General features: G+C 41.0%; 2 protein-coding genes across 2 annotated transcripts in view; both read left to right on the top strand.

Annotated features, from left to right (window-relative positions):
• fkbp1ab (FKBP prolyl isomerase 1Ab) overlaps nt 1-4,522 on the top strand; it is an 8,150-nt gene extending 3,628 nt beyond the window's left edge. The window contains exons 3-5 of the mRNA XM_054608806.1: nt 277-389; nt 1,191-1,361; nt 3,103-4,522. Coding sequence (XP_054464781.1) covers nt 277-389; nt 1,191-1,319 — 242 coding nt within the window. The 3' untranslated portion in view covers nt 1,320-1,361; nt 3,103-4,522. The remainder of the gene's footprint in view (nt 1-276; nt 390-1,190; nt 1,362-3,102) is intronic.
• A 2,826-nt stretch (nt 4,523-7,348) lies between these two features.
• On the top strand, nt 7,349-22,603 carry sdcbp2 (syndecan binding protein (syntenin) 2). The gene is made up of 9 exons (XM_054608805.1): nt 7,349-7,541; nt 11,011-11,062; nt 11,962-12,058; nt 15,723-15,823; nt 16,769-16,933; nt 18,634-18,809; nt 19,135-19,306; nt 20,008-20,099; nt 20,919-22,603. Exons 2-9 carry the CDS (start codon nt 11,012-11,014, stop codon nt 20,971-20,973), a joined length of 909 nt encoding a protein of 302 aa, XP_054464780.1. The 5' UTR covers nt 7,349-7,541; nt 11,011; the 3' UTR covers nt 20,974-22,603.
• The last annotated feature ends 5,064 nt before the right edge of the window (nt 22,604-27,667 follow it).

The raw sequence follows: 27,667 nt of genomic DNA, 5'->3' as shown, positions 1-27,667 counted from the left end.
AGTATACACACAGCAGGGAAGATAGATGTCAGAGATCTATTTGTTTCCAATGTTCTTTTATAAAATGTTATAAATACAGACTTCCAGAGGCAGTAATATTCTATCATTATCTGGTCCGCTCATATTTCCTGCATGCAGGAAGTGATGATGGCTCCCATAATGCTGAGCATGTTCAGAGATAATGGCTGGATGTTTCACAAGATGAGGTCACACACCGACAGCCCGCCTTCCTGTCTCTCTGACTCTGTGTCTTTCTCCGTCCTCCCTATCCCGCAGGTTCCCTGACGGACGGGCGCAAGTTTGACTCATCCCGCGACAGGGACAAGCCCTTCAGGTTCAAGATCGGCAAGCAGGAAGTGATCCGAGGCTGGGAAGAGGGTGTGGTGCAGGTAGGCCGGACAACTGAACACGTACTGCATCCATCAGTTACGCACTCTCATTTAAGCCCTGAGTAAATGTTAGAAAAATGAAATGTTAGCTTCGTCTCTCATCCCTTCAGAAACGGGAAGAGTTGACATTCTCCAGTGTATTTATAAAAGGCATGGGAACGGACAGATTCCAGAAAAAAAAAAGTCATGCAACTAAACAGCTTCAAAAGTCATGTTTCTGATTGCAAGAGAGAAAAGAAAACGCATTTTGCTGCTGATAATATTGTTTGTTCAACTACTGATAATACATTAATTTACTGACATAGTTCCATCATCGAGTTTTCACCCACTGAGGTTTCCATTAACGCAGCAAACAGTGAAAGTCAATACAGCGCGGGACGCAGCGCTTTATCTCGCACACCCAGCCCTGCAGCATACGGACGAGGTGGCTGGCGATTGGTGCTGTCGGTGTGCAGCTCCTGTAGTTTCATGGAAGTGCTTCATGTTCTCCACCTACTGTGTATATGGGTCAGAACATCTTTAATATCTCTCAGTAAGGCATCTGCCCTAAAAAGGACAGTTGCAACATCAAATATTGTGCAATAAAGGGTGGAGGACAAGATTAGGAAATAATGATGCATAGTTAGTATGAGAGAGATGTTTTCCCCCCCGTCCTCCCCCTTTCAATGTGCTCGTGGTTTATTATACAACTTTGACTCTAGACACTTTGATCGAATGAACTGCATCATATGATTCAGACTAGCCGTTCCACATGACTCTCCCTTTCTCTCCTCTGGGTCGCCTGTCTCCTCGTACCTCCAGATGAGTGTCGGTCAAAGGGCCCAGCTGACCTGCACACCTGACTTTGCTTACGGAAACAAAGGCCACCCGGGCATCATTCCTCCCAACGCCACCCTCATCTTTGACGTTGAGCTGCTGGGTTTGGAATGAAACAAATTCACGTCCTGATTTTTTTTTTTTTTTAAGTTCTGTGTAAGTAATCTGCAGCAACGTACTATCTCCTTGTTATTACTGTTGTTTTTTTTTTTACAACTGTTAGCGACACATCACATTCTTCCTGTGGCAATGGTGAAAGTGCCAACATGCCAGTGTTAATCACCATAGCTCATAAGCTTTTTATTTTTTACATTTTCTCTATTTCACAATGCTAACATGTTCATGCAGAGGACATGTTGAGATGAATCCGCTACATTTGTGTAGAGTACTAAGCTTAACAACCTACATTGGGCATATATGCGCTCTGTAGGTTGTTTAGCTTAGCACTCTACACAACTGTAGCTAATTCATGTAAATAACTGGCTATGTTACACAGCCTTTAGCAGCATTTACCAACTGAAAGAGAGCACTCATCAGCCCCTACACCTACTATACTAAATATACATTATAAAAAGTCGAATCACACTGTTACACCCTGTTACACTAGTACCAAAATAAATAAAGAGTTACTAAAGAGGGAAAAAGCTTTACAACATTAATACAAATTTGTTTTGATTGCCTGTTTCGAGCAAGTTGCGAGCTACATTTACGCGCGTAAGGAAATATATGGAAATCAGTAACTGCTTGAAAGGTGTTGAACCAGTCTAATAACCGGTCTAATAAATGGTCAAGTAAATAAATAAATGATTTAAATGATGGTAAATGATTTAAGTATAACTGATTTGCAGTTAAAAGGCGAAAAAAAATGCAAAACTTCATTTATGGTCTTTGGAAAGTTACATTGACCCTGTGGGAGATATTGTTTTGTTGCAATACAAAGAGTACCTGCACACTGGAATCATAGCTCAGCTAAATTTCATTATGGAATGGACCAAAACCATGTCTGCAATAGCCTTGTAGTGCATCTTTTTAACTTTAGGTAGTAGGTTAATATTATCCAGTCTGACAATAAACCTTTAGTCATGTAAAGTTAATATTGTAGATCACTGCTGTCTCTTTGTGATTGACCGTGCTCATTTAATAATAGATTACTCCCAAAATTATCTCAAGATCGTCACTCTGGACAGCCGTCGGGACGACCTTTGTACCAATGTTTGATCCACATCAAACTGATCTAGTGTCAGGCTTTCAACCAAAGCATGTGGCGTGATTTTACTTCTGTAAAGTTTTTTGTTCCCTCTAGCCTTGAGATGTAGAGGCCTCAAAGCAGATAGAGTCACAATAATCGGAGCCCATCGTGGACACATAAAACCACAATGGACATATTTATTATGGGAAAAAAACAGTTTTCCAAATATTTGAAGTCTGTTTATTTGTTTATTTTTCCACCATATTTAGAAATGTATATCATTATGCGTTACAGAAGGAAGTTCTGAAAGTTCTTAGTTCTGCCTTATATCTGCTACGCATTCTCCAATTAGCTGCATGCCGAATTAATTAGATTTGACGCAAATCACTGATTCCGTCTCAACAGAGATGACTTTTTGTACCATCCCCACTTGTCTCACAGTATCGGCTAAAGTAACCGATAGACCAGACTCCCAGGAGGTCAGATTACTGCATTAAAGATGGGGGAGGCGGTTTATTTTTTGGCGTTTTAGTTAAAAAAATTCCATAATAACCTTTCCGCAATTTGTAATCCAAGAAGTCTGAGCACAAGTCATTTATTTCAAACAAAAAAGTGGAGATTTCGTAGCTCAGACGTGTTGAAGATCACCTGAGGCATGCTGTCATTTGTGCTCTAATCCTGAATCCCCCTCTTGTCCCCTCTTCACAGGTGACTTCCTACCTGGGTGACCCGGAGAGAAGCTAGGAGAGTCTGCACTTGATTCTATACGAGGCTCGAGTCTATTGTTCCACTACTTATTTCATCAAACTGACAGACAGTTTGTGTTATTTTGTCCCTGTCACTGAGTGAATTCTATTTTCCATCATATCCTTCCTCCCTAAGAACCATGGGCCATGACCTCACGAACCTCCATGTCTTGAATTCTTTGGAATTTTGCGCTTTACTTTTCTTTCTGTTTTTTTCCAAGTGTTGGTCTTGCATGGTTACGCTGAGAAGTACAAAAATACCAATGAACCACTAGCGGCGACATTCATCTCTCACGAGTTGACGCTAGTATAATACTAGCTAGTATAATAGTGTTTTCGAGAGCTGGCGCTTTGTCGTATTACAGGAACGGAAAAAAAGTGTACAAATATAAAACGAAAAGCACACATTTGTATCCCTATCAAGCTGATAATCAGAACAAATGGAAAAAGTTTGTGTTAGAGAGAGACGAGGCTTAGTTTTGAGTTTAGTTGCTGCCTGTAGTGAAGTGTCAAGTCATGGGAGGCCTTGATGGTGCAACACATGTTTACTATATGTTTACTACATGAAAAAGCCATTTGAAGTGTGAGCTAGAGAGGCGTAACTGGCGCAAATGCGAACCAATCGTGTTTGTAGATAGTTCTGTGTGCCTACATCTTCTGATCAGACACACGGTTACGACTAACTTGCCCTGTCTGCATGTTCAAGGCGCCGACGGAAACGCTAGTAGTACGTAAAAGCTTTGCATTCGATCTTTGCGTTGTTATTGCCTTCTTATCTCGCCATGTCTTTAAACCCCATTTAAAGCCATACAAAGGTCAACCAGTGCAAGGACAGGATTTGCATTGATCCACATCAATTGGAGTAATTCTTTTTTTTCTTAGTAAAATTAAATAAATAAAAGGGGAAATGCTTGAAATTCACAAAAGGGTGTTTAGGAATCAATCAAATTGTTACCTCCCTTGTTATTTTGTGTAACAACTTCAATCATGTATTTTTCAAATGCCAACTTTCTATCTCTGAGAATCAACAAAGCTAATGTATAACATATGATGATAGATGTTGTTTTTCTTAAGTTGTTTTTTGTCCCCAGTGTCAGTGAAGTACCGCTCTGCCTGACTGAAGTCTACAGTGTGTTAGACAAAGAAGCTGACACCAGGGCATCCTAGTGGTTTTGTATCTCAAATAAATAGTTTTAAATGGAGTTTAATGAAGGAATATTCTGGCCTGGCTGTCAGATATTGACTGTGGTTGTCGATTTTAAATATTGGCCAAGCTGCAAGTGGTGAAGGCAGCAGTCCACCTCTGTACTGTGTAGTTATTCGCTGATACGTTACTGTATGCAGACTAAACCAATGATGACATATTTAAAATAAATAAGTGCTCTCCACTTGTCTTCTTTTTATTTTTTATTGTATATATTTTATTATTTTCTTTTTCCACAGCAACAAATCACGACAGCGCAGTTATTGCCAAATTGAAAAACAAGAATGAACAAATAAGTTATAACATAAATAGGTTGCATTAACATGCATACGAATTGCATTATATACATTTTTGTAAAACACCCAAAAAAACAGTAGGCCAACAAGATCCCCAGGAAGATTATCAGGGAAGGCTTGCCAAATATTATAAAAAAAGGTAATCATAATCCTTAAATTTAGCGAGGTGTTCCAAGGGAAAGAGGGTTAAATTCTTCTCTGCACCCATGTGTGACGGAGGGAGGTCTCTCCCTGATCCGCTGGAACACCACGTATCGCCTCAGCTAAAGTCAGCTGTCTTAGAATTAAGCCTGTAAAAACTGAGCTAAGCTCCTTGGCGACATTTTTCCAGCACCTTAAAAATCAAGTGACTTTGCCAGATATAATGATATTAAGCTCCTACTCTTTTTTACACTTCCCAGGGAGTGGAGAGATCTGGAGACTTGTTTTATTTAAGAAGGGAGGGGTTACGCTGCAGTCTATAATATCCTGCGCTGGCTCTATGAGTCTATAACATGTAAATATTTTATTAGGCATCAGACCACATCTTGGAATCAGGTTCAACCTCAAATCCTTTTCTCGTAACTCCCTTATTCTGTTGAAATTATAATTAATTTCCATTTTAATATTAATATATGTTGTATACTAATAGTATGTTATATGAGAATGGGATTTTATTATTATTATTATTATTGTTGTTTTTATTATAATATATTTATTTCATTTTAATGCATTTAATATCCCTAATTAAGACTAAAAGATCACTCTGCAAAATTAGTACTCATACTTTTAATACTTATAAACATATTTTGCTGATAATGTGCCCTAGAACATCTGGATTTGCAGCCGTGCTCTTGCATTTTGCACATCAACTGTATGACTGCATGTCCTCGGCAACAACTATTTTCAAGGTTAAAAATACATTTTTGAGCGGATTACACTAAAGACTCATTGCTGTTTTTCCTTTTAAGATAAATCAAAGCCTATTGCATAAAGTTTCAATTTCACGCATGCAGTTCAGTTTACTAGTTCAGTTTACGAGATTGACTACTAATCCTGTGAAAACAGTTGGGTAATGTTTTCTGTGGCTCTTAGGAAGCTTTTGGCAAGTCTTAGAAAATAACACAGATGTCATTGGCTGCATTATGGGAAATGCAGTATCCAGCATATTGTTGCTTTACTTCAGGTACTGTGTGGAACACCAATTTTTAACATTCTTTTTGCATCTTTCTTGTGAGTCCTTCAACATTGTGAAAGTTCAAACACTGAATCAATGGAGTGCCCCTTTAAAATGAAAACTAAACTCTGATTGGGGTTTTTTAATAAGTACCTCTTAATCCTGAGATTTCAGTTCAAACTAATTATCAAAGTTTTTTTTATTTTATTTATGATGTTGGAGAACAAGGCGTTAAGGGTGTCTCTGATATAGTGATTCTATCCAAACACAACCATTTGTTTGAGGGATGGTGCGGCAAAGTTTTTCGACGATGACTTGCATTTTATTTGAAGTGTTATTCATGCTTAATATAAGCAGTCGAACAAAAGTGAGGGACAATGGGGTGGCAAGTATCTGAGTCAAACCCAATAATGTTGGGTTGGGTTCTCAAGGAGGAGATTGTTGTGGATCATCTGTTGTGAGTCCTTGTTTCTTATAAAGCCACATGGGCTGGGTGTTATAAGTTGGCCACTGAAATCAATCAATGATTTCGATTAGGATCTATACTCCTAGTGAAGAGTCCCAGTTTAGTCATAAATCACACAGGCACTGTGTGTGTTATGTGTGTATATATCACACAGGCACTGGCAGTGTGTTATACATCACACAGGCACTGGCAGTGTGTTATATATCACACAGGCACTGGCACTGTCATATATCACACAGCACTGGCAGTGTTTATATATCACACAGGCACTGGCAGTGTGTTATGGCATATCACACAGGCACTGGCACACACAGGCACTGGCAGTGTGTTATATATCACACAGGCACTGGCAGTGTGTTATATATCACACAGGCACTGGCAGTGTGTTATATATCACACAGGCACTGGCAGTGTGTCATATATCACACAGGCACTGGCAGTGTGTTATGTATCACACAGGCACTGGCAGTGTGTTATATATCACACAGGCACTGGCAGTATGTTATATATCACACAGGCACTGGCAGTGTGTCATATATCACACAGGCACTGGCAGTGTGTTATATATCACACAGGCACTGGCAGTGTGTTATATATCACACACTGGCAGCACTGGCGGTGTGTTATATAACACACACAGGCACTGGCAGTGTGTTATATATCACACAGGCACTGGCAGTGTGTTATATATCACACAGGCACTGGCAGTGTGTTATATATCACACAGGCACTGGCAGTGTGTTATATATCACACAGGCACTGGCAGTGTGTTATATATCACACAGGCACTGTGTGATATATCACACAGGCACTGGCAGTGTGTCATATATCACACAGGCACTGGCAGTGTGTTATATATCACACAGGCACTGGCAGTGTGTTATATATCACACAGGCACTGGCAGTGTGTCATATATCACACAGGCACTGGCAGTGTGTTATGTATCACACAGGGAAGCAAAACACAATATATTGCACCTTTGTTTGTCAGATCATGATACATCATCATACATATCTCGTGACAAATACAACACAGTCAAGGCGAGTCAACGTGCACGTGACCGATACGGGGCGTGGCCTAAACAAAAACGTCAACATTGATTGACGTGGTTTGCGGGACCAGGAAGCGAGCAGCGAGCATTGACATCACTTTCCAGAATCCCCCTTCAGCACGACGGAGCAGAGCAAAGAGGAAGGAAGGAAAGAAACACAAGAGAAAACCCGCTGCTGTGTGAGAATAACAAGTGTTTGCGCCGATCTTTAAACATATAAATCTAAGGTGAGACTGTTTCCTCCGCCGCACCGAGCCCTGCCTCGCCGTCCAGCAGCTAACGCTAGCCGCAGCTTCCTTGTTGTTTGTGTCGGGACAAAAGACGGGCCGCTCGGCTAAAAGGTCCTGGTGTAGTGCTTGTTGTTATAATGTTATAATGTTATAATGTTAACTATATATATATATAAGTGTGTGTGTGTAGAACAGTGTTAGTGTTTCATTTAGTCACATGGTTGAGACAGACCACCGTATGTGAGTTGAGCCTTTGAGAATGTGTTGTTTAAGCACTCCGTTAGGCCACGCCCCTTGATGCAGAATAACGGTGTTACGTTTAGTTTAAGGGCTTCAGAGGAGAGAGTGGTCCACTACTACAGGACAGACCTCTGCTACGATCACCGTCTGTCTGTCTCTGTCTCTGTCTGTCTCTCTCCCACTCCCTGTCTCTCCCTCTGTCTCTCCCTCTGTGTCTGTCTCTCTCTCTCTCTCTCTCTCTGTCTCTGTCTCCTCTCTGTCTCTCTCCCTCTGTCTCTCTCTCTGTCTCTCTCTCTGTCTCTCTCTCTCTCTCTCCTCCCACTCTGTCTCTCTCCCCACTCCCTCTGTCTCTCTCTCTCCCTCTCTCTGTCTCTCTCTCCCACTCTCTCTGTCTCTCTCCCCCTCTCTCTGTCTCTCTCCCACTCCCTCTGTCTCTCTGTCTCTGTCTCTCTCCCCCTCCCTCTGTCTCTCTCCCATTCTCTCTGTCTCTCTCCCACTCTCTCTGTCTCTCTCCCACTCCCTCTGTCTCTCTCCCCCACTCTCTCTGTCTCTCTCCCACTCTCTGTCTCTCTCTCTCTCTCTCTCCCTCTGTCTCTCTCCCCCTCTCCTGTCTGTCTCTCTCCTCTCCCATTCCCTCTGTCTCTCTCCCACTCCCTCTGTCTCTCTCTGTCTCTCTCCCACTCCCTCTGTCTCTCTCCCCCTCCCTCTGTCTCTCTCCCCCTCCCTCTGTCTCTCTCCCCCTCTCTCTCTGTCTCTCTCCCTCTGTCTCTCTCTGTCCCCATCTCTCTGTCTCTCTCCCCTCCCTCTGTCTCTCTGTCTCTCTCCCACTCCCTCTGTCTCTCTCCCCCTCTGTCTCTCTGTCTCTCTCCCCCTCCCTCTGTCTCTCTGTCCCTCTGTCTCTCTCCCCTCCCTCTGTCTCTCTGTCTCTGTCTCTCTCCCCTCCCTCTGTCTCTCTCCCAGCCATGTCAATAGACCGGATCTAGCTGCCAACAGGACCACATTCTTGTATCTAACCGATTCGTTCAGGCTTACATGAAGTTAGCCCTCTCTCTTTTTCACTTCCAGTTTCCACCAAAGCTTTTCCTTTGCAGGCTCCATACTTTCAGGCTGAGCAGCAATGAGCTCAACACTGATGGGAGGTCCCGTTCCTTAGCTGCTCTCAGCGAAGGAATACATGTATGAGATGCTCGCCAAGCTTTCCTTTGCTCGATTTGCAAATGTAGGAAACGTTCCTTTACATTTCCGTGAAATGTCAACTGTCCACTTCATTGCAACCGCAGCTGCAGAAGTGACTCAGGGATTAGGTTATGTCATCGCAAAAAAGCTGCAGAAACTCATTTTTTCCAGACTAATTCACATATGCCTCCGGCCAGCTAAACCAAATGAGGGAGGGATACCAAACGAGCGAACAAACTAACAAACACAGCTCTAAAGTAAACACAGGAAGGTATTAAAATGCTCCTCTGTTTCCCCTTGCACAATGATGCTCTTGTCTGTGAGGACTGAGAGTAACAGAGTGGAGTACTAGCTGGAGGAGCTGGGAGAGTGGCAGTAATGCGATTGTGGTCAGAATGATTTGCTTATTTTAGGGACTCTTGCTTTTTCCTCCCGCTGGTGTCAAAATGAATGGTTAACCACATATCGTACCACTGTGTGTGCATTGCATATCACTGTGGACTCATATTTGTGAGGTGTGGCACTCTTTATAGACTTTGTGATGGGTTATTTTTGAGCGATAAGGTTGGTGTACTCGTGGAACTCATTTGTGATGGAGTCAATCAATACAAAGAGATGTGAGTCAGATCTTTTTTACCTGACATGACATTTCACATTGCTGTCTTTTGTGTCTCATCATTAGGTATTTGGCTTTTTGTAGTCTGTTAGGAGGCTGCTCATGATGTTCTTTATGTTATACTGTCATCCTCCACTTTCCTTATTGAGTAAGAGTTCACATGTCTTGTGATTGTGAGTCAGCGACACGCTGTTGTCACAGTGTGGGGAAGAAAATGGGTTAGAAATCAGTAATGCGCCCGTGAACGGCAAACCTAAAGTGCAATAATTTTGCTATTTAAGATTACTTTGCCTCTATTTTAGGGAATCCAATAAATGGGATTTTTATCCGAATGAATAATTTATTTATTAAGCGTATTGTGTATTGGCCAAGACATCACCAATCCACATTTGATACAATGTTCTTCTCGTTGTAAATTTTTTTAATTCAGTGTTTCCATCATCAGTTCATTCATTCAGTCACAGCAGGTCACCAACTCAATTTGACCTCACTTTACCTAACGTTAAAATAACTTCCATGCAGTCAGGTATACAGTTTTTAAATTCAAGTTCAAATAACGTTATTTGGAATTTGCACAATTAGAGAGCGCAAGCACATTGGAATTAACAGATCTCTGAGTCATTTAAAGGAGATAAGACCAACAAAGAGCTGGGTGGGGTTATCAAGAAAGGGAGACAATAATATTGATTATAAAAAAGAAAAAGAACATTCATGTCACATTTTATGTAAAAAAGAAGGGAAAGAGATCGCTCTGGTTTTGGATCTGTGCTCAGTTCAAGAATATACCCAGAGTTGAGGTTTTGGAATCTGATACGGAAGTAGAGCAGCAACATTTTTTAAGCCCACATGTACAGGTTCCAGCTTGAATCAATCAGGGGCTGTATATAATTAAAATGTAAACTGTATGAACCTTAGAGAACCAGTATTTCTAAGTAACAACACTAGATGTAGTCAGTTTGCGTTAGAAGCAGCCACTTCTTTCTTCTGGGACACATGACAAGCATTCTCAGCTTTCACAATATCCTGAGCGGATCTGGCTCTCGTTGACTTGCAAAAATTTTGCTTCTTTTTTTTAATCTGGCTAGTCATATTTGTCATCTCTGAGAATTTTTATACCTGGCACATAAGCAGTATTTGGTTTGTTTTTGTCACTCCAAAAAACAATGACCAGGATGCTGCTGAAAGGTGCATAGAGCTACAGAGTTGTTGTTTTTTTCCCCATAGTTTCACATTACAGAGAGCCATTTGATTGAATGTTAATATATGATATAGCTTATTGGAGTTTAAAGTTAATGGATCACATTGAGGTAATGTGAGGTTATCCAAGTCTGTAGTGTTGCGAGGCTGATCTGGCTCGTTTGTTATCTCGGACGGCTATGCCATCCTCCCTTTCTCAAGGTCCTCCACTCACAGCTCTTTGTGTTTTCCCCTTAGGATGTCCCTGTATCCATCCCTCGAGGACCTCAAGGTCGACAAGGTCATAAAGGTGAGTGTTTAAGGGTGAATCCATGTACGCGGAGACGTCTATCTGGAGATGACTAGCTCTGTTTTGGCATGATTACAAAAATAGCTTATGCTCTCTGATCGTTGGGGCAGTAAGCAAATATGGTAGAAAAATCGGTGAAGGGGTTGAGAAACACACACACAGATACTTTAAACTCAAACATTTGATAGAGTGACTAGTCTTAAAGGGGCACAGCACCGATGTCACACATGACATTCAGTTTAATCGTCACGAGGAGGATCACACAGCCTCTGAAAACAGTTGCGTAATGTTTTCTGTGACTCCGGAGCTTTCTAAAACAGAAAGCGTGCTGGTGATGTAGGGTTTGAAAGAAGTGAGTATTAAGGAGTCAGGGGGGGGATCTTATAACATATTTCAAGCAGTAGCTTTATGGGAAATTTAGGGACCAAAAGTCAGGATGTCTCAAGACAAAAGGCCTCTGCAGCTTGATTAGTCCAGCTATCGTTACTCCCCAAACGTAATTGAAGTCAATGGAAAGACGGATCAAAATAAATCAATAATCAAATAAATCACCGCTTAACCTTTAACATTGAAGAATTGCTTTATTGCCTTTAATCCCTGGTACGTTGTTGTGGAGAAGGAATTATTCTTGCAATCACTTAATCTGATTACCAATAATATGTGTATTGCTTTGACCCACAGTACAGTTTTTCATTTTGAATATCATTGAGGCACTATTACCTCACACATGCTTAAAACCGTTCATTCAGGGTTTAAGACTTAATGTGTTTTATTAAAGGGCATTTCTAATGAAGATTAATGTTTAATGTTTGTGTTGCACTGCCTTTCATCCAGTATTTACTATTTAATGTCTGTCCAAGTACACTTCCAGTTGACCGGTGTGTCTGATTACTTTCTAGGCCCAGGCTCAGTTTGCCCAGACTGTCGCCCCCATGCCAGCCATCACCGAGGGAACCTACCAGCCTCAGCTTGCCACCGCTGGGATGCCGGGATCAAGTGAGTCTCTCGTTTGCTGTTCAAAGTTCTCAGAGACTAGTTTATCCCTCCGTTGTGTTACTAACCTCACACTCAAGAAAATAAGTAACAAAAACACCTGTGTTTGCGATTCATTTTTTAGTTCTTATGCTGGACATGTTTATATGTCTGTGGTTCTGAGCCTGTGCTATTCTTTTGATAAGAATAGTATAAGCAATGGATACAGATGAGTGGAGTGAGAGGACTGGGATGGGAGGAGGAGTTGTGGGGTCTTTGGACAATACCGGGAGTGAATGGGTCCCCCACAGCGGCTATGATTACTCTCTCATTGTATTCTGCTCCGGGGGAAGTGTTTTTTCCTGAGTTTGTATGAAAGTAGACATGAACTTTGCAGTAAGCTAGGCTGAGATTGAAGAAAAGAAGAAACGGAGAGAAAGGAGGCATCCACAAAAGATTAAAAGTGGGTAAAAGATGGGCAAGGGGCCCTGTCAGAGATTACAGAACACAACTCTTTTACTTATTTTGACTCACTTCTCCCACTCATTCAGTTTCTCTTTTCTCTGTTTGGATGCAAAGTCCTGTGGGCTTTTGGTCTTTTGTTTTTTTACCTCAGCAGAGCCAGCTATGAGTCACCATGGAGACTGGCTCTGGCAGTTGTACTGGGACAGGGCATGATGGGAGAAAGAGAGGGGGAGGAGTTGATTTGAAAAGGAGGGAGGGAGGGAGAGAGAGACCCAGGGCAGTGAGCTAGAGGAGAGATGGGAGATGGGAGGAGAAATAGAGAGGGGGGTGAAATGGCACTAATCGACATCAACACTGGACCACAGCTAAGGCAGATTACGCTGTAGATTGCATCTGCTGTCTTCAAATCACCTCATCAAACATCAGAGAACCTAGAAAAAAAAAGAAACCCTGAATACTGGGCTTCCATAGCAATGCACCGGCCATGACGTAGTTGCATTACACACCCAAGTCATGCCAACTCGCTGTCAGAGCCACTGGGGGTATTTCACCGTCAGGCCAGTTTGAAAACGGTAGATTACGACTTAGTTAACGGAGACCCAAAAATGAAAGAGTTTCTGACATTGACGTGTTTTTGGAAGCTCACAAAATATTCTGATTGAAGTCTTGAGGGGTTTGGCTGCTTTCAGTGGCCAGCCAGGGTGGCAGGTCAAGCCTGTCTCCATTTTGACACTAATGTTAGCTGCCAAGTAATTATGTAAAAAGCATGGTGACCCCAGGCCTCCTTTCTCCCTCGATATCTGAAGGTGGCTTTCTGAGATTCAAGGTGATTTATATCCCAGTATGAAAGGCATAATTACAGAGTCAATTGACTAAAAGAGATATATAAGAATATATAAAAACCTTGCCATGGAGGACAATTTAACAGCATTCACACAGGGGGGAGTAATCTTCTTCTTATGCTTTTTCAGATCATCAGTAAACCTGATTTTAAAGAGTGCCCTGAAGTGCTTGGAAATGTTGATGTCCAGATATTTATAATATCAAAAGTTGTTTTGAATGATGTGGTGTTTAGAACATTGAATCCAGATTAGCCGATATTGGTACACGTCACGTTTCTGCCCGTTTATAGCGTAACCTGAGACCTCTCCATAACAGTTAATAAGCTGTAGCGGGTGTGGGATACCGCTGCAGTTCTAAAGTAGAGCATGGATTTAATAATTGAAGGTATTTAGCTGGCGGTAATGTTCTAAGTTAGTATCAAGTCTTACAGCGGGGAAAGACACGTCCATGTTGTGCAAGTAGTACTGACTGCAACAAAGTGGACTGCTGTCTGCCCGCTGCTACACAGTAATCTGTGCTTGTTTATTGTATTTATGGTATTCATGTTGAATGTGCCATGGGGCCAAATTGCACAGAGTTCAGCGAAGCATTTCATGGGGTCCCCAGCAATACATATGTCAAGTTGATGTCCAGGTAGGCAAGTTCTTAGTGGCCGTTCTATCGTAATAATTCTGAGTTCATATTGTTCCCCATCTTAATTGTAATTGCCATACAAAGCTAACAACAGTGGTGCTGCCAGTTGTGGCATTTCTTTTCTGTTCAGGGTGCTGTGCCATCCCTCAGGATTCCTGATTTTGGAAATCCCCAAAATTAGGACAGTTCTTTAATGAATTCCAAACCTAAGATAAATGCAGTAAGGAAACACGTTTCAAAAATGTCCTTTAATCCTTAACTGAAATAAGATAGAAGTTTAGACGAAGGAGGTTTCTGTAATGAGGCCCCAAGTCCCCTAAGGTCCACTGATTGTTATGTTTAACACGAAGTTCCGCAATTCTCTCCGTGTTTTCCACATCGGGGAAATCACATGGCCCTACCAAATAATGTAGCTCAAGATAGACTTCTGAGAAGAATTGTGTCGTGCGACGGGTATATTGCAAGAACATTGAAATGTTATTATGAACTAGATAAAAGAGCAAAGTCCACCCCCAAGGTCATTGATTCACCTATACAGGTAGGTGTGGAGCAGAGTGTGGGAGAGATGTTTTCAGAAAAAATCTAACACAAATAGTGTTTTTTTTCCATTAGGGCCTAGTGGAGGAGTATGGGATGAATCAGGATCTCTTATCATTGGTGCTTTTTAAGTTTGGCCAACAGCGTGTGGGTGCTTCTCTCCCTCTCTCTGTTTATTTTCTGTACCAGGACCAGAGCTGTCACCTGGACCTGTACAGTGGGTGCTTTCTGAGTGCTTGGGTGGAGTGTGTATGTGGTTGAAGGGACTGACTCAAACCATGTTGACTTTAGAGTTGACTCCACCTGGTACAATCGTTGCGCATGAGTCATAGTTGTCGAAACAAAAAGGAAATACTGAATATTGATATGAGTGTTGTAAACGCCCTGGTGCTGTAATTAGATGTTGTTTGTTGATTTGTATTTGACCTTTGAGTTATTAGTATTATTTGCATTCTCAATCGGTTTCGAAAGTGATTTATAAACATTAAATGTTTCACTCTGAGATATATATATATATATATATATATATATAAATATTCTATATATGAAATATATTTATGATATAATTTGGTATAAGCAGCTTATTACAGGTCTTGGAGAGACTTGACTGATCTTGTTTATATCTGCTTTATTGATGCACATACAGACTTCTGATGGCATGTAAAGAGATTTCCCTCCAAAAAGTGTGAAAGAAGTTTGGTTGGTTTCACAAAAGCTTTCTAACCCTTAATAAGGGTAAAGAAATCCATATGAAAATCCTGCACAGTGCTAAAAAAATCACTGTCTTTATGTCTATGAATAAATATTCTATTTACACACGTTTGACTTACCACAGTCAGATAACATCTGCTATGTATAGGCACACACACACAAATGTGAGCCAACAACCATGAGCGGCTCTGGGAATTTACAGCGGTGCTTTTATCTAAACGCTAACGTCAGCATGCTAAAAACTAAGTGCATCTGAGGATGATGCAGAATGCGAGATTAGCCGCGGACAGACACAGAGGTGCACACTCTCTTACTCTCCCACACACACGGACAATCGCATCTGTAATCGTTTCCTCGGAGAGACATTGAAACAGGAAGCCAAAGTTGGATATTTATCCTATTGATGTCTGTAATAGTGTATCAGAATTCAAAGGGAACATCTGGTTTATATTGTGGGACTGAAGTATTTCCTCCCCTCCCCCTCTCTCCATTCTCACAGGCCTGTACCCGAACCTCGAGGAGCTCGGAGACTACATGGGTCTGTCCCTCAACAGTGAGGAAGTCCAGAGGAACATGGCTTTGGTGCCTGTGGCTGACAATGTAAGTGGTTATGATAATCCTGTGGAAGATAAAATGGAGGTTTTATTTTTTTCTCTTTTTCAAACTTGTATTCTTTCGCCCACAACCAATACAAGTCACATCAGTTGAGGCAGTTTACCAGAATTCACAAAGCCCCTGCTGGAGAAAGTACAGGCTGCTCACAACTATCTTAAACACAGGCAGTAGTACTCACCAACACCTGTAAACAGACCTTGGTGTGTATAATTAATGGCGTCCACCATTGATATCTTCATTCCATACAAAAAAATGTTAGTTTTTATTATTTGGGTCAAAGATGAGATGAATACAAAATTATAATTACTTATTCAATTTCAGGTCCCATTAAAGCCCGTCTTGAAACCATGAGCCTAAGGTGATTAAAAGCTGTTTTTAGTAGGAGCAAAGAGCTGTAGATCTATTGGAGCAGAACAGTATTTTATTCCTGGAGAGCCACATTACTGAGTGACTCACTGCAGGCCTGGAGCACAGTGTGGGAGGGTGTGAGCTCTTCACTCCCCTCCATTTGCGTGAGTGCATCTATGTGTACTTGTGGATCCTGCAGATGTCAACGCTTTCACAGCGCCCTAGCTTGTCAGCTGGCATTGCACCATCTGTGTTCTATGCCATTTCTTCACCCTTTACTTTCTTTTTCTAGTGTTTTTACATTTCTTTTTTTGATTCTTCGTTCATATTAATGAGGAAGTTTCCCAAAGCAGTGCCTAAAGCGTTACTGATCCCATTCACTGGTGGAGGAGGAGATGAAATCGAATCCTCCTACGTGCCTCCATGCAGTGCACCATTTCTTTTTTTTTATCTGAAGCTGAATTTTAATTCCGCAAGCCTCGTTAATCCTTTCTTCTTCTCGCCTCTGTCTCACTCTTGTTCTCGCTCTTGTTCTCTCTCAACTTTCCACGATGTCCGGCTTTCTTTCCTTCACCTCCTCAGCAAGTGGCGGTGCCCTCCCTCTCAGGTGTTGGGGGGATGGTGCGGCCCTTGACGGGGGCGGACGTCGGCATCAGGAGGGCGGAGATCCGCCCGGGGCTGCGGGAGATCATCCTCTGTAAGGACCAGGACGGGAAGGTGGGACTCCGGCTCAGGTCCATCGACAACGTGAGTCAGCACCACTAACTCTTTGACAGGCACCTGTTCTCACATTCATTATTCAACACCCCCTTGACAACATGCTGATGAACCTTTTCTACTCTTCCACACAAGATCTGCATTTAGCTTTGCTTCAGTTGGTGTAAATATTCAATCTTTAATCTGTTTAACTCTCTATTTAGAGCATCATAATGTGACATGTTGGGTTTCACCAAAAGTATTAAACAATTACTAGTAGTCACTATGTTTTGCCGATGGGAACCCCCCCCCTCCCAAATTAGTCAACGACTTTTCACGCTATAGTTGTTATTTATAGGTCTATTTATTTACTCAAATGAATACAATTATGTATAAATATTATATTGTATGCCGTATGAACATACTTTGAAAAAGCATACCTTCGTAATGTTATTCCAATGTGGTAGATGGTGGACAAAATCCAAAGTCCCTTTTCTGTGAAAAAAATACATCAAAGTTTAACCAAAACTAAAACTGGGTTAGTCAATTAAAGTAAGGATCGTCCTAAATTTAAGTCTTAAGATTAAAAAAAAAAAATCCACTTTATTGTAACTGTGCCTTCCCCTTCAACCAAACATGGCACCATGGGGACACATTACCTTCTATTGTTCAAGATTCAATTCATAAAGTGACAGGTCAAACATCTGTTATCTTAAAATAGCTAGCGTTCATTATCCTGGGGTTGTTTCACAGTAACGGCGCTTCACTGCCTCCCCATTAAAACATGCAGGAAGAGTTGTGTTAGTTTAGACCGTAGGAATGGTGCAGGAAATAAAGTTGTTGGGCTCTTTCTGTCACAATCCTTTTGGTAAAGGGTGATAAAGAAGACACTATTATCCACAGTGGACCTGGTACCACACCAGAATGAATGTACCCCGAACTATGTTACGCAGGCATTAGTGGTTTTACCCGTTACCTACCGTAAATGTGGTGATCTGGACTCAAATCATACAATCGTTAAGTAGTCGACTTCTGCCCACACCGCTGACTAGTGAACATTTTGAACACCCCTGCTTTTAATGATGTTACAGTTGGACATGTAACAGATCTATTTTTTATTATCAAGTAATATCTCGGGTCCTAGGTGAACTGGCTATAACAGTACAGTGTATTTAACGTTAGAATCTGAAACATGGACCTGGTGATGCTTGTTATCGGTGTTTAGAGCAATGAAGAACTGATGAGCTGTAAGAGAAACGCAAACCAAAAAAAAACTGGTGAGTTTTGATGCTTAGCCAACCTGTTTGTGATGACTGGAGTAAATTATTCAGTTTGTGTTGAGTTGCACGAATACAGTTGGCAGCCTTTGAAATGACTGAATCCTCTCTTTGTGCCGACTCATCTCAGTGTATTGATGATCGATGTGCTGATCAAATGAAAAACGGCCCACTTGGTTTAACAAGGCTCTCATTTAAATCACATTATATTGCATGGACATCAAGTAAAAGAGATTGACAGATTCTTTTGAAAGAATGGTTCATACAGTAGCCTTGGTTTCATTTCTTTCACTGTCTCTAGATATGTCTTTTCTCTATTTACGAACATTCCATCTCCTCTTTCCCCGCGGTGTCCTTGCCTCCCTTCCTCTTTAGTTGATTTTTTTTTGTTTTGTCTCCACTATCAGCGTCTGTTTCTTCCCTCTTCATCCATTTTTTGGACTCATGTTATCTGTTTCCTCTGTCCTCTCTCAGGGAGTGTTTGTCCAGCTGGTGCAGGCTAACTCCCCTGCGGCCCTGGCCGGGCTGCGTTTCGGGGACCAGGTCCTTCAGATCAACGGGCAGAACTGCGCTGGCCTGAGCGTGGACAAGGCCCACAAGGCTTTGAAGGCTGCAGCCGAGACCCGCATTGAGCTCGTGGTCAGAGACAGGTGAGGATCACCTGGTCCAGACCAGAGTGTAATGGTTCACACATACAGTGACCGTGCTGCTCTGCCGTTTCATAACATCCCATTAGAAGCTCAAAGGTTTGGCTCCCTCTGCTGGCTGCTCCACATCTTCAACTTTGCTGCTCGGCAAACAGCTTAGTTTTCACAAACGTATCAGATAGAGTTTGTTATCTTGTATGTTCTATTTTTAATACATGATTATACATTTACAGGCATATTGCTACAGCTAATTCTCCGTAAATCAAAGCTGTTCACCCGTGGATTCCTAATCCTTTCTCTGTGTGTGTGTGTGTGTGTGTGTCTCTAGGCCATTTCAGCGCACCGTCACCATGCACAAAGACAGCTCGGGCCACGTGGGCTTCATCTACAAGTCTGGTAAAATCACCTCACTGGTCAAGGATGCCTCTGCTGCCCGCAACGGCGTGCTGACCGAGCATTACATCTGTGAAATCAATGGACAAAACGTGATTGGACTCAAGGTCAGACGCTTTTTTATTTACTTTTTATCAAATAGTACACTGTTTATATCCATCAGTGACCAGAGTAAAGTGCTCATGAGGAAGTAATGTGTGTGCTATGAGACAGAATGAGCTTTATGAATATAAGAATAAATACAAAACATGTGTGACGCCTATAGAATGTTTGGTGGCTAATATTGAATTTTGCCTTGGGATGGCTGCTGGCATACTTGCAGAATGTAGTGTAACCCGGGAACGTGCAGCGTTTCTAAGTAAGTGCAGCATTCACCAGCTCCCAGATACTAATGTGATGTTAAAAGGTAATTAGTTCACATCAATAATGTAGCCTTTTAGTTTGCTTTGTCCTCTAGTGTTTTCTCTGGTAGGCGTGTAGTTTCATCCTGCTCTGTGATGAAGGCTTTGAATGTTTCCTTAGTCAAAATGTTTAATCCTTGTGCATCCCTTTTAAAAAAAAAAAAGAGTTAAATCCTTAAACCACTTTTTTTTTTTTTTTTTTTTTTTTTAAGGGGAGCCAAGGTTGAACTTTAAAAATTCTGGGGGAAAATCCCTGACACGCGTTCCAAAATGTATGCCATCATCAAAGATTTTAAAGCTTAAAATGTCTCCAGTGATGCATAAGGGTTAAGAAACCTACAATGTGATGGTAATTCATTGACCACACGAGGTCCTCACATGTCACTGTTATTGTGTAAAAATTCCAGGATTCTCAGATCAAGGACATCCTGACCACCTCCCCTACCGCCATGACCATCACCATCATGCCCAAGTTCATCTATGAACACATGATTAAGAGGTAGGACTTCAGTGAATCCAGTGTCTTTACCTAAACAGTCAATTAGCTACGGGTTGGTTCATATGGCTAATGTGTTCACTACTATTGGTTCTGTAGCAATAGGTAAGTTTGAACATGACGTGGACCAGAACTAAAAAGCAACAATGTATCCCAGAAAGTGCTACAGACGGCATTAGCTAAACGTGCTACAATTAAATGACATTGGATCAGCTTACATCCACTAAAAGTGTTTCTTTTTGACAATGACAGGATCCGATCGTTAATATAAGTGTCTGACAACATTATAGAAAGGACCCTATGTAGAAATGAAACGTTTTTCTTTCTTTCTTTGTAATTATGTCATGTTAGATTGTTGTGTTGGACGACAGAAAGCGTAGCTTAGTGATATCTCAAATATTTTAAATGTCACGGGTGAATATTAAGCCGATTATGACAATGTGGATGATTACAGAACAAGACTTCACCAACGCGACGCACAATAACAAACGTACCTGATCGTGCGAAAGATAAGAAAAAACGTTTTATATCCCTTTAGGGTTCTTTCCTTAATGTTGTCAGACACACATAATAATAATAATCTGAGGCTGTCAGTGGCAAAAACTAGCATCTTTAATGAATGTACATTGACGATGCTGAATTTCCCGCTATGATTACATTCCAACCTGTTTAGCGACTGCCGTCTGCAGCGTTCTCCCTAAATACTGGACCAATTTCAACATGTTTTTGTCCCCTTTAGTCACTTAGACATAAAGAAATAAAACAAAAACACAGGCAAATGTACAGGTTCATGGACGACCTAATATATATTTTTCTTTTCAGGATGTCGAGCGGTCTCCTTCGGTCAGCCATGGATCACTCTGTCCCAGAGGTGTGAAGACCAGGACTGCAAACTGTCAGGATGTCTTCAATACAGAGATCTGTCTCTCTCTCTTTTCCTTACTCATATCTCTCTCTCTCTCTCTATCTTCCTGTCTTCATACCAGACCACCTCCTGCATCACAATCATGGCCGTCGCTATTTCTCATCTTTACATAATCTTTAAATGCCTTTTTTTTTTTTTTTTTTTTTTTATCTATTCAGTTTAGTATAGTCCTTACCTTTTCTACATTTCATCTCTGTTGACACGTCTAGTACTTTTTTATCTGTTAACCATGTAGTCACGTCTATTTTTCTTGTTTTGTATTTGAGATCAAGGACAGTGTTTTAAATTTTTTTCTTTTTAAAAGCCATGCACACTTTCATTAGTCCAGAGCTTCCTCCTCATTGTGTGGAGACCAATCATTGGTACGTGACATTTCATCTTGTCAAAATGCTGTAAAAGCCAATGGTCAGTCATCAGAGCCCTACCATGTAGATCACGGCTGTACTCCCGGTCCCCTGCACTCGGCCCCTAATGTGTGTGTACGCAAATAATCTGATCTGAATTAACACCCGGCGGCTCGTATGTGAAAAAGTTTGCTGACTTGATTCCAGACTCCAGTGTCATGTTTTTGTTGGCCAGTAAAAACTAATAAGTTTGAAGTGTTGGTTTTAGTTTATACCATATATTGGTAAATTAAGTTAGTGTTGAATCTGGCATCGAGATAAGTTCCTTTTTTGTACTTGTGAATACCGAACACTTTAACATGGAAGTGCGAGTTATGACGCAGAGGTTTCCACCTTGGCCAAGAGATGGCGAGGTACTGTACCAGATTTCCTGTCTCTGCGGACAAATGTCATGGTGACGCTCTGATGTGCTGAATTTGGATAAAAAAAAGAGGCAGCAGCAGATATTTGTTGCTCCATGCAGCTGGAGCCCTGTCCACAAACACTACGAACAGCTACGAGAAGGCGAAATGCAAAAGTAAGCAACATCACAGTGCGTTGATGTGATTGGCCAGCTGGAGGTCAGTTGAAAGGCGTTTTATTGGATGTGGTCCTGCGCTTACAACAGTACTTTGAGCGAATTTGTGGTGTTTGTCTGGACAGGGTCTGTGCTGGGCGGACCCACTAAGTGCACTTTCCACTACCTTTTTAAAGGTTGTCTTTCCTGTATCCATTTCAACGGTGAACTTCAACAGCTTTTTTTTTTATTGTGTTTGTCGTGCCTCATATTAATGAGAACTCATTAAAACAAACTTGTTTGTTAACCATAGGAAACTGCTGAAATTTGATGCTGAAAATCATGCGCTCAAATGGCAGGCATTTAAATTCCACATCATGGGTTTAGTCAGTGAACTTGCTCTCCTCTGCTAAGTGCTGTTAGCGGACGCCCCTCTGTAATATTCCTCCCCTGACTGACGAGCACAATGACATCGAGCAGAGCTCGCAGTCGTGAATTTCTACTTGTTATATAAAAGTTGCTCCTTTTAATGCTGTTCATGTTTGGATGCATGTATTCCTTTAATTTTCTAGGTATGCAATCTGATAAACATCACTGTCATTCTGTAAGAAAATCTAAAAGTTTATATACGAATGTAACCAAGATAATATTGTAAAACAAATAAACAGTCTTTCTGTTCACATTCATTTGTTGGTGTTTGCCTCCTCCACAGGACGTTACATTAATCGTCATACTAAAAATGTTAAGAACTAGTGTGGTTGGGGGGGTGGGGGATGTAACAAATGATGCACATGTCTACAATATCAAGCAAGAAAAACAGCCAGAGATACAAGATTGAGACAAACACACATGAAGACAGAAAGGTTTCCTCCATGCTGTTTTAATATAGGGGCTTTTGGTCTTTTATACAGGGTGGTGGGAGTGCGGATGGAGAAGTAGCCCAATGATGTCTTCAACTGTACACACTACTATTGCTATTAAAGTAGTTCTTTAACATTAGGTTATCTGTAGATATCAATGATGTCAGCTAAATTCCTATACAAGGCATTGAATGCCCTCAATGGTAGAATGTTAAAGGACGTGGTATAACCTCTGTTTACATTAGCTATCATGACATAGGCTATGAAACACATACTCAAGACATTCAGACAAGGAATAAAGCATAAATCGACAATACACATTCAAATATTGAATCCCCCCCCCCCCTCTTCCCTCGAGATATTCAGCTTCATATGTGTTTAGAGATATACGTAGTATATAATCACTCAGTCACCCCCCTCCACTCTCACACACACACACACACACACACACACACACACACACACACACACACACACACACTGTACACTGGCACAACCATTACTACAGCAGGAAGTTCAGGTGTATTATGGGACAGAAATAGCAATCAGGGTGAGGTACAACGACGTTCTTGTAGAGACGGCAAATGACACTCGGGATGCTGGCCTCCTTAGCAATTCAACAACAAGGGTTAGAATCCGGAACAAGGACACTGCAGGCCATAATGTTTGTTACACATTGAGTAGCTAAATGTAAGTGACAAAATACCTCCAAGCATGTCATTTTGTTCACTAAACCTTATTAGGACAGGTATGTAAGGCTGTGTGGTAGAGGCCTTTTAGAAATAGCAGTATACGTTAAACATACTAAATCAGATGTTAAAAAAAACTTGAATACAGAGGCCTACAATTTTTTAAATCTTGTGTGCACGAGAGACGAACACGTCAGTCTTCATTCTCTTTTGCAAACAATTATTATAACTTGGTCGAACAAGTTCAAAAATAGTGTGTTCAATATAATCTGCGTATGTGACAATTACTTGTATTTTCTGTGCACACCATAAAAAGGATATATAATTTATGAGGGGTGTACCACGAAGCAAATTTGTCATAGCCAAGCCCGTTAACAAGTAGAGTTTGGTTGTGTTAACGCAACAAAAATGATGGAAGTCCTTTTGCACAAAAATAACATCTTGAAGATTTTGTGTTTCGAAGAAATTAAAATGCGTGTTTAACACGTGGAGTTTGGTTGTGTTAACGCACATATTTTATAGTACACCCCTCAGCTTTATGTCTTGTGTACACAAGATTAGTTAACAACATTTAAAAGGAGGAGCTTAAGTGTAGCCTGCTCTGCATAGAAGCAAACCACTTAATACAGCATCCCGAGTTCACTACATCTATCCTCTACTCCATCACCCTATGTTTGTTACAATAGCCTGCTTTTAATGACAGCAGCAGAGTTGGACAGTCTAAAATCAAGTACAATTCTGATATACTGTAGTTATGATTCACATGACCTTCAACATTAGAGATTTTGTTTCACAGAACATCAACATGGAGAGGAGGAGGCCGCCTCCCACATTCTCACACCTGTTCCATCACAGGGTTATATGGCTTTTTGTAAAACATGAAATAGTTTTAGCCTCCTTATCCACTTTAGGCAAGCGGCTCATACAGTCAGAAATCAGGAACACAACAAGTGCACAACTCATGATAATGAGAGTGTTGTTGTGGTTACGGATGAGCAAAGTGGAGCAGAGCTATCTAAGGCATTCTTTCAATCTTTTCATAGATCTCAACACATTGATAACAGACATTGCTTTTGTGGATCCTCCAGATCAATGAAGTTGAAACCAAACACAGACAGGGATTTTCATGATTGTCATTGACGTCTGGCCATTACATCATTTGACCACGTAGCATAAACACTGCTCGTTCTCTGCCAGTGGGAGTTTTTACAACAGCATTTAAACGTAACCGTCCATCATTTTGTTTGGCCCGTAGATACATATTGTGGTGAAATGTAAAGAGCTGTTGATCAATAGCTCTCATTACGGATGGAATCCAACTGCTTTACAGTATTCCCAGAAATAATGAGCTGTATTGTATTTTTAAAGAATCAGCATTGTCTTAGTTACACTTGTTTCAACTTTGCTTTAAACATGATCAACATATTGTCAAACTGAATTGATAATGCAGAACAATCAGAACTCAGTAGACATACTTTGGATGCACATACAATCTTGACTTCAAGTAATTGCTTAAAATTTATAAAGTGAACAATAGTGCAAAATATATCAACCAAATAGTAAAAAAAAAAAAAAAAAGGGTCATGCTGCTTATTTCTTCACCACAGAACTCAATAATTCAGTTGGTGTCAGACTATTTTTTGCTGGTTGTTTCAGGGTGTTTCTCAATCCACATTTGGCTCATCAGCCTCTGACTATACGATTAATTTTTAATTTTGAAGTTTAAGTTGCAGGCTGTTTATTTGCCCTCAGTACACATAAAGTTAAACATCTGCACAAGATCAGCAAACAAAATAACTGTTCCACTAGGTGCCACTTTCATCACACATTCACACAAAGTATAGACCCTGATCCTAAACGCGAGGAATCTTATTGAATTACATTTTGAGTGTCGACAAACATGTAGTACTCCATGTATAGAAATGCTTTACAGAATGATCTATTAAACAAAAAAAAGTTGATTTATTTGCAGTGACTGACTAACTCTTGTACAGCGGACTTCAAAAACACACCAGAGTGACAGTTAAACTACACCAACGAGAGCATTAAGTTAGCAGAAATATACAGCACAGAGCACAGACTGAACGCACGCCATTCAGATCTACACCAACGTGTCGAACTGAGCCAGTGAGTATCTACAAACAGTTTGTTGAATTTTAATAGATTTCTTACGCGTGTTATGTGGAATGAAAGAAACCCAAATTTGAGTCTAATTATTTTCAAGAATTCAATAGTAAATCTGATTTTGCTTTAAATGCAAGGTTCATCTAACTCGCGGCAAGAAACCCAATTTTTTTCCCAAAATGTCGAACTATTCTGTTAATGGTTGAGAGAAACCATAAGGGAGCATAGACTCTATACAAGTAGTGGACGTACCTCCTGGTCTGAAAAGGGAAACCAATGTGGAAGTGCCTTAAACCAGTATTCTCTCTAATGGCCATCAGGGGGCGACACCTCTGGTGGCAAAAAGAGGTATGGTTATATAGAAGTCTATGAAAAAATGACCCTACTTCTAACTTGATTTATAACCTTGTAAATAAGTAGGCCGTAGATGTAAATGCACAGTCAAAAACCCAGAGGGACGCTGTGCATGGAGAAGATAAAAGGGAAACGCATTATGAGGTCTGCTTGAAGTCATAAAATAAGCTGCATTTTCTGCTCAGTTGAATAAATGTGTAGATTTGCAGAATAAGTAACTGGTGACCAAGTTTGTGGGTTCATTGAACTTGAGTTTGAGATCTTGCATCTGAATCAGCTTTCATTGATTTCTGGAGATGTTATCATATACTCTCAGGGTAGAAACACACCGAAAACAGTGAGCTCACATTTATTTTCAAAGGAAGGCGACAAATCCCTCAAAAGACCTAACCTGAGTAACTAGATTTTGACAGTTTTGGTTAGATTTGTTAAGACAAGCTGTAAGGTCAGGCTATCTTGGGCTCCATGCTGGGTCGAGAGAAACAAAAGAGCAGCTTCTATTGACTATATGACAACCACCAACTGATTGCTAAGACACTTATTAATATCCTGCCCAATACAGGTCTTTCACCAAAAGTGACTGAAGTAATTTACTTTTTGTCCTGTCTGATCTGCAGCGAAGTTAAGTTTTATTTCTATCCCAGCACAGTCTGAGATAAAATAATTGTTTTGGGGAAATGCACTTTTTAGCTTTCTTGCCAAGAACTTGTGTTAAATAGGCGAGATACAGCATGTTCATTTTCACAATTCTGCGGTGCTGGTACGTTGGTGGTATAAACTGTATATAAGCTGTGTCCACCTGCTTCCAGTCTTCATGCTAAGCTAGCTGGAGCTTAGCCTGCTGGCTCCAGCTCCAAACGAGCTACAGTTTAGAACAGATGTTTTGACAGTAGCCATGCAGGGAATTGTGGAACTGCTCAAATTCATGGATTTGTTGCTCAAACCAGATGTTCTGAAACGTATTTCATGTATCACCAGTATCTGAAACAAGACCCACCCAACAACACAGTTCCAGCTGCTTTGGGTCTCAATGCCTACTTCACGGACCCTCGAACTATCAACAACAAAATTCACAAAATTTCATCCAGACCCTAGAATAAATGACAGGCAACCAGTTTTGTGTTAAAATCTGGCTTATCTGCACAATGCCTGCCTGGCATAATCAGAAACAACCAAACAGTTTTTGGCTTGACAGCATGATTGATCTGCCCTCCCAACAGCGAAAGTGTCTACAGTTCTTGGCAGCCTTGCTTGCGGTGTGTTTCAGTGTGTTCTACCCTTAGAATCAACCGGAGTTCTGCGTCTACATCATTGTTTCTTGGTAGTAGATAAAGCCAATGTTTTCAGAAATCTGAAGTAGGGTGGATTTGCCTTAGTCACAGCCGCAGGTCAGTGTGCAGAGTGAAGCTCATGCACTGCAGACAACGAGACCATTTGGTTATACATAGACACATTCTAATAGATACGCAAACCATATTTCATGTACTCACTCGCCAAGATCATTAGAACATGCCAGAATTGAGACAGCCTGGAAGGTTGACAACTCAATAAACCTTTAACATTTCCCTGTATTTTAAAAAGAAAACAATCAGCGTTAAACATCCAAGCATGGATCATTCATTTCAACCAGCTCATTCAGTTTTGCACAAGTCAGTAGTGTAAGCAGAGATCTTGGTAGCAACAGCAAGGACCATTGGGTGGGAGACAAATAAGAGCGGG

This window comes from Anoplopoma fimbria, chromosome 12 (assembly GCF_027596085.1).
Source record: "Anoplopoma fimbria isolate UVic2021 breed Golden Eagle Sablefish chromosome 12, Afim_UVic_2022, whole genome shotgun sequence".
Taxonomy (NCBI): Eukaryota; Metazoa; Chordata; class Actinopteri; order Perciformes; family Anoplopomatidae; genus Anoplopoma; species Anoplopoma fimbria.
Note: the sequence above shows the minus strand (reverse complement) of the source record. Positions and strands in the feature narration are given on the sequence as shown.

Bases quoted from the DNA above. Each gene is read 5' to 3' on its own strand.
- sdcbp2 (XM_054608805.1), top strand. From the start codon at position 11,012: ATGTCCCTGTATCCATCCCTCGAGGACCTCAAGGTCGACAAGGTCATA. The intron at 12,059-15,722 runs GTGAGTCTCTCG...CCATTCTCACAG, and splicing joins CGCTGGGATGCCGGGATCAA to GCCTGTACCCGAACCTCGAG. The intron at 18,810-19,134 runs GTGAGGATCACC...GTGTGTCTCTAG, and splicing joins GAGCTCGTGGTCAGAGACAG to GCCATTTCAGCGCACCGTCA.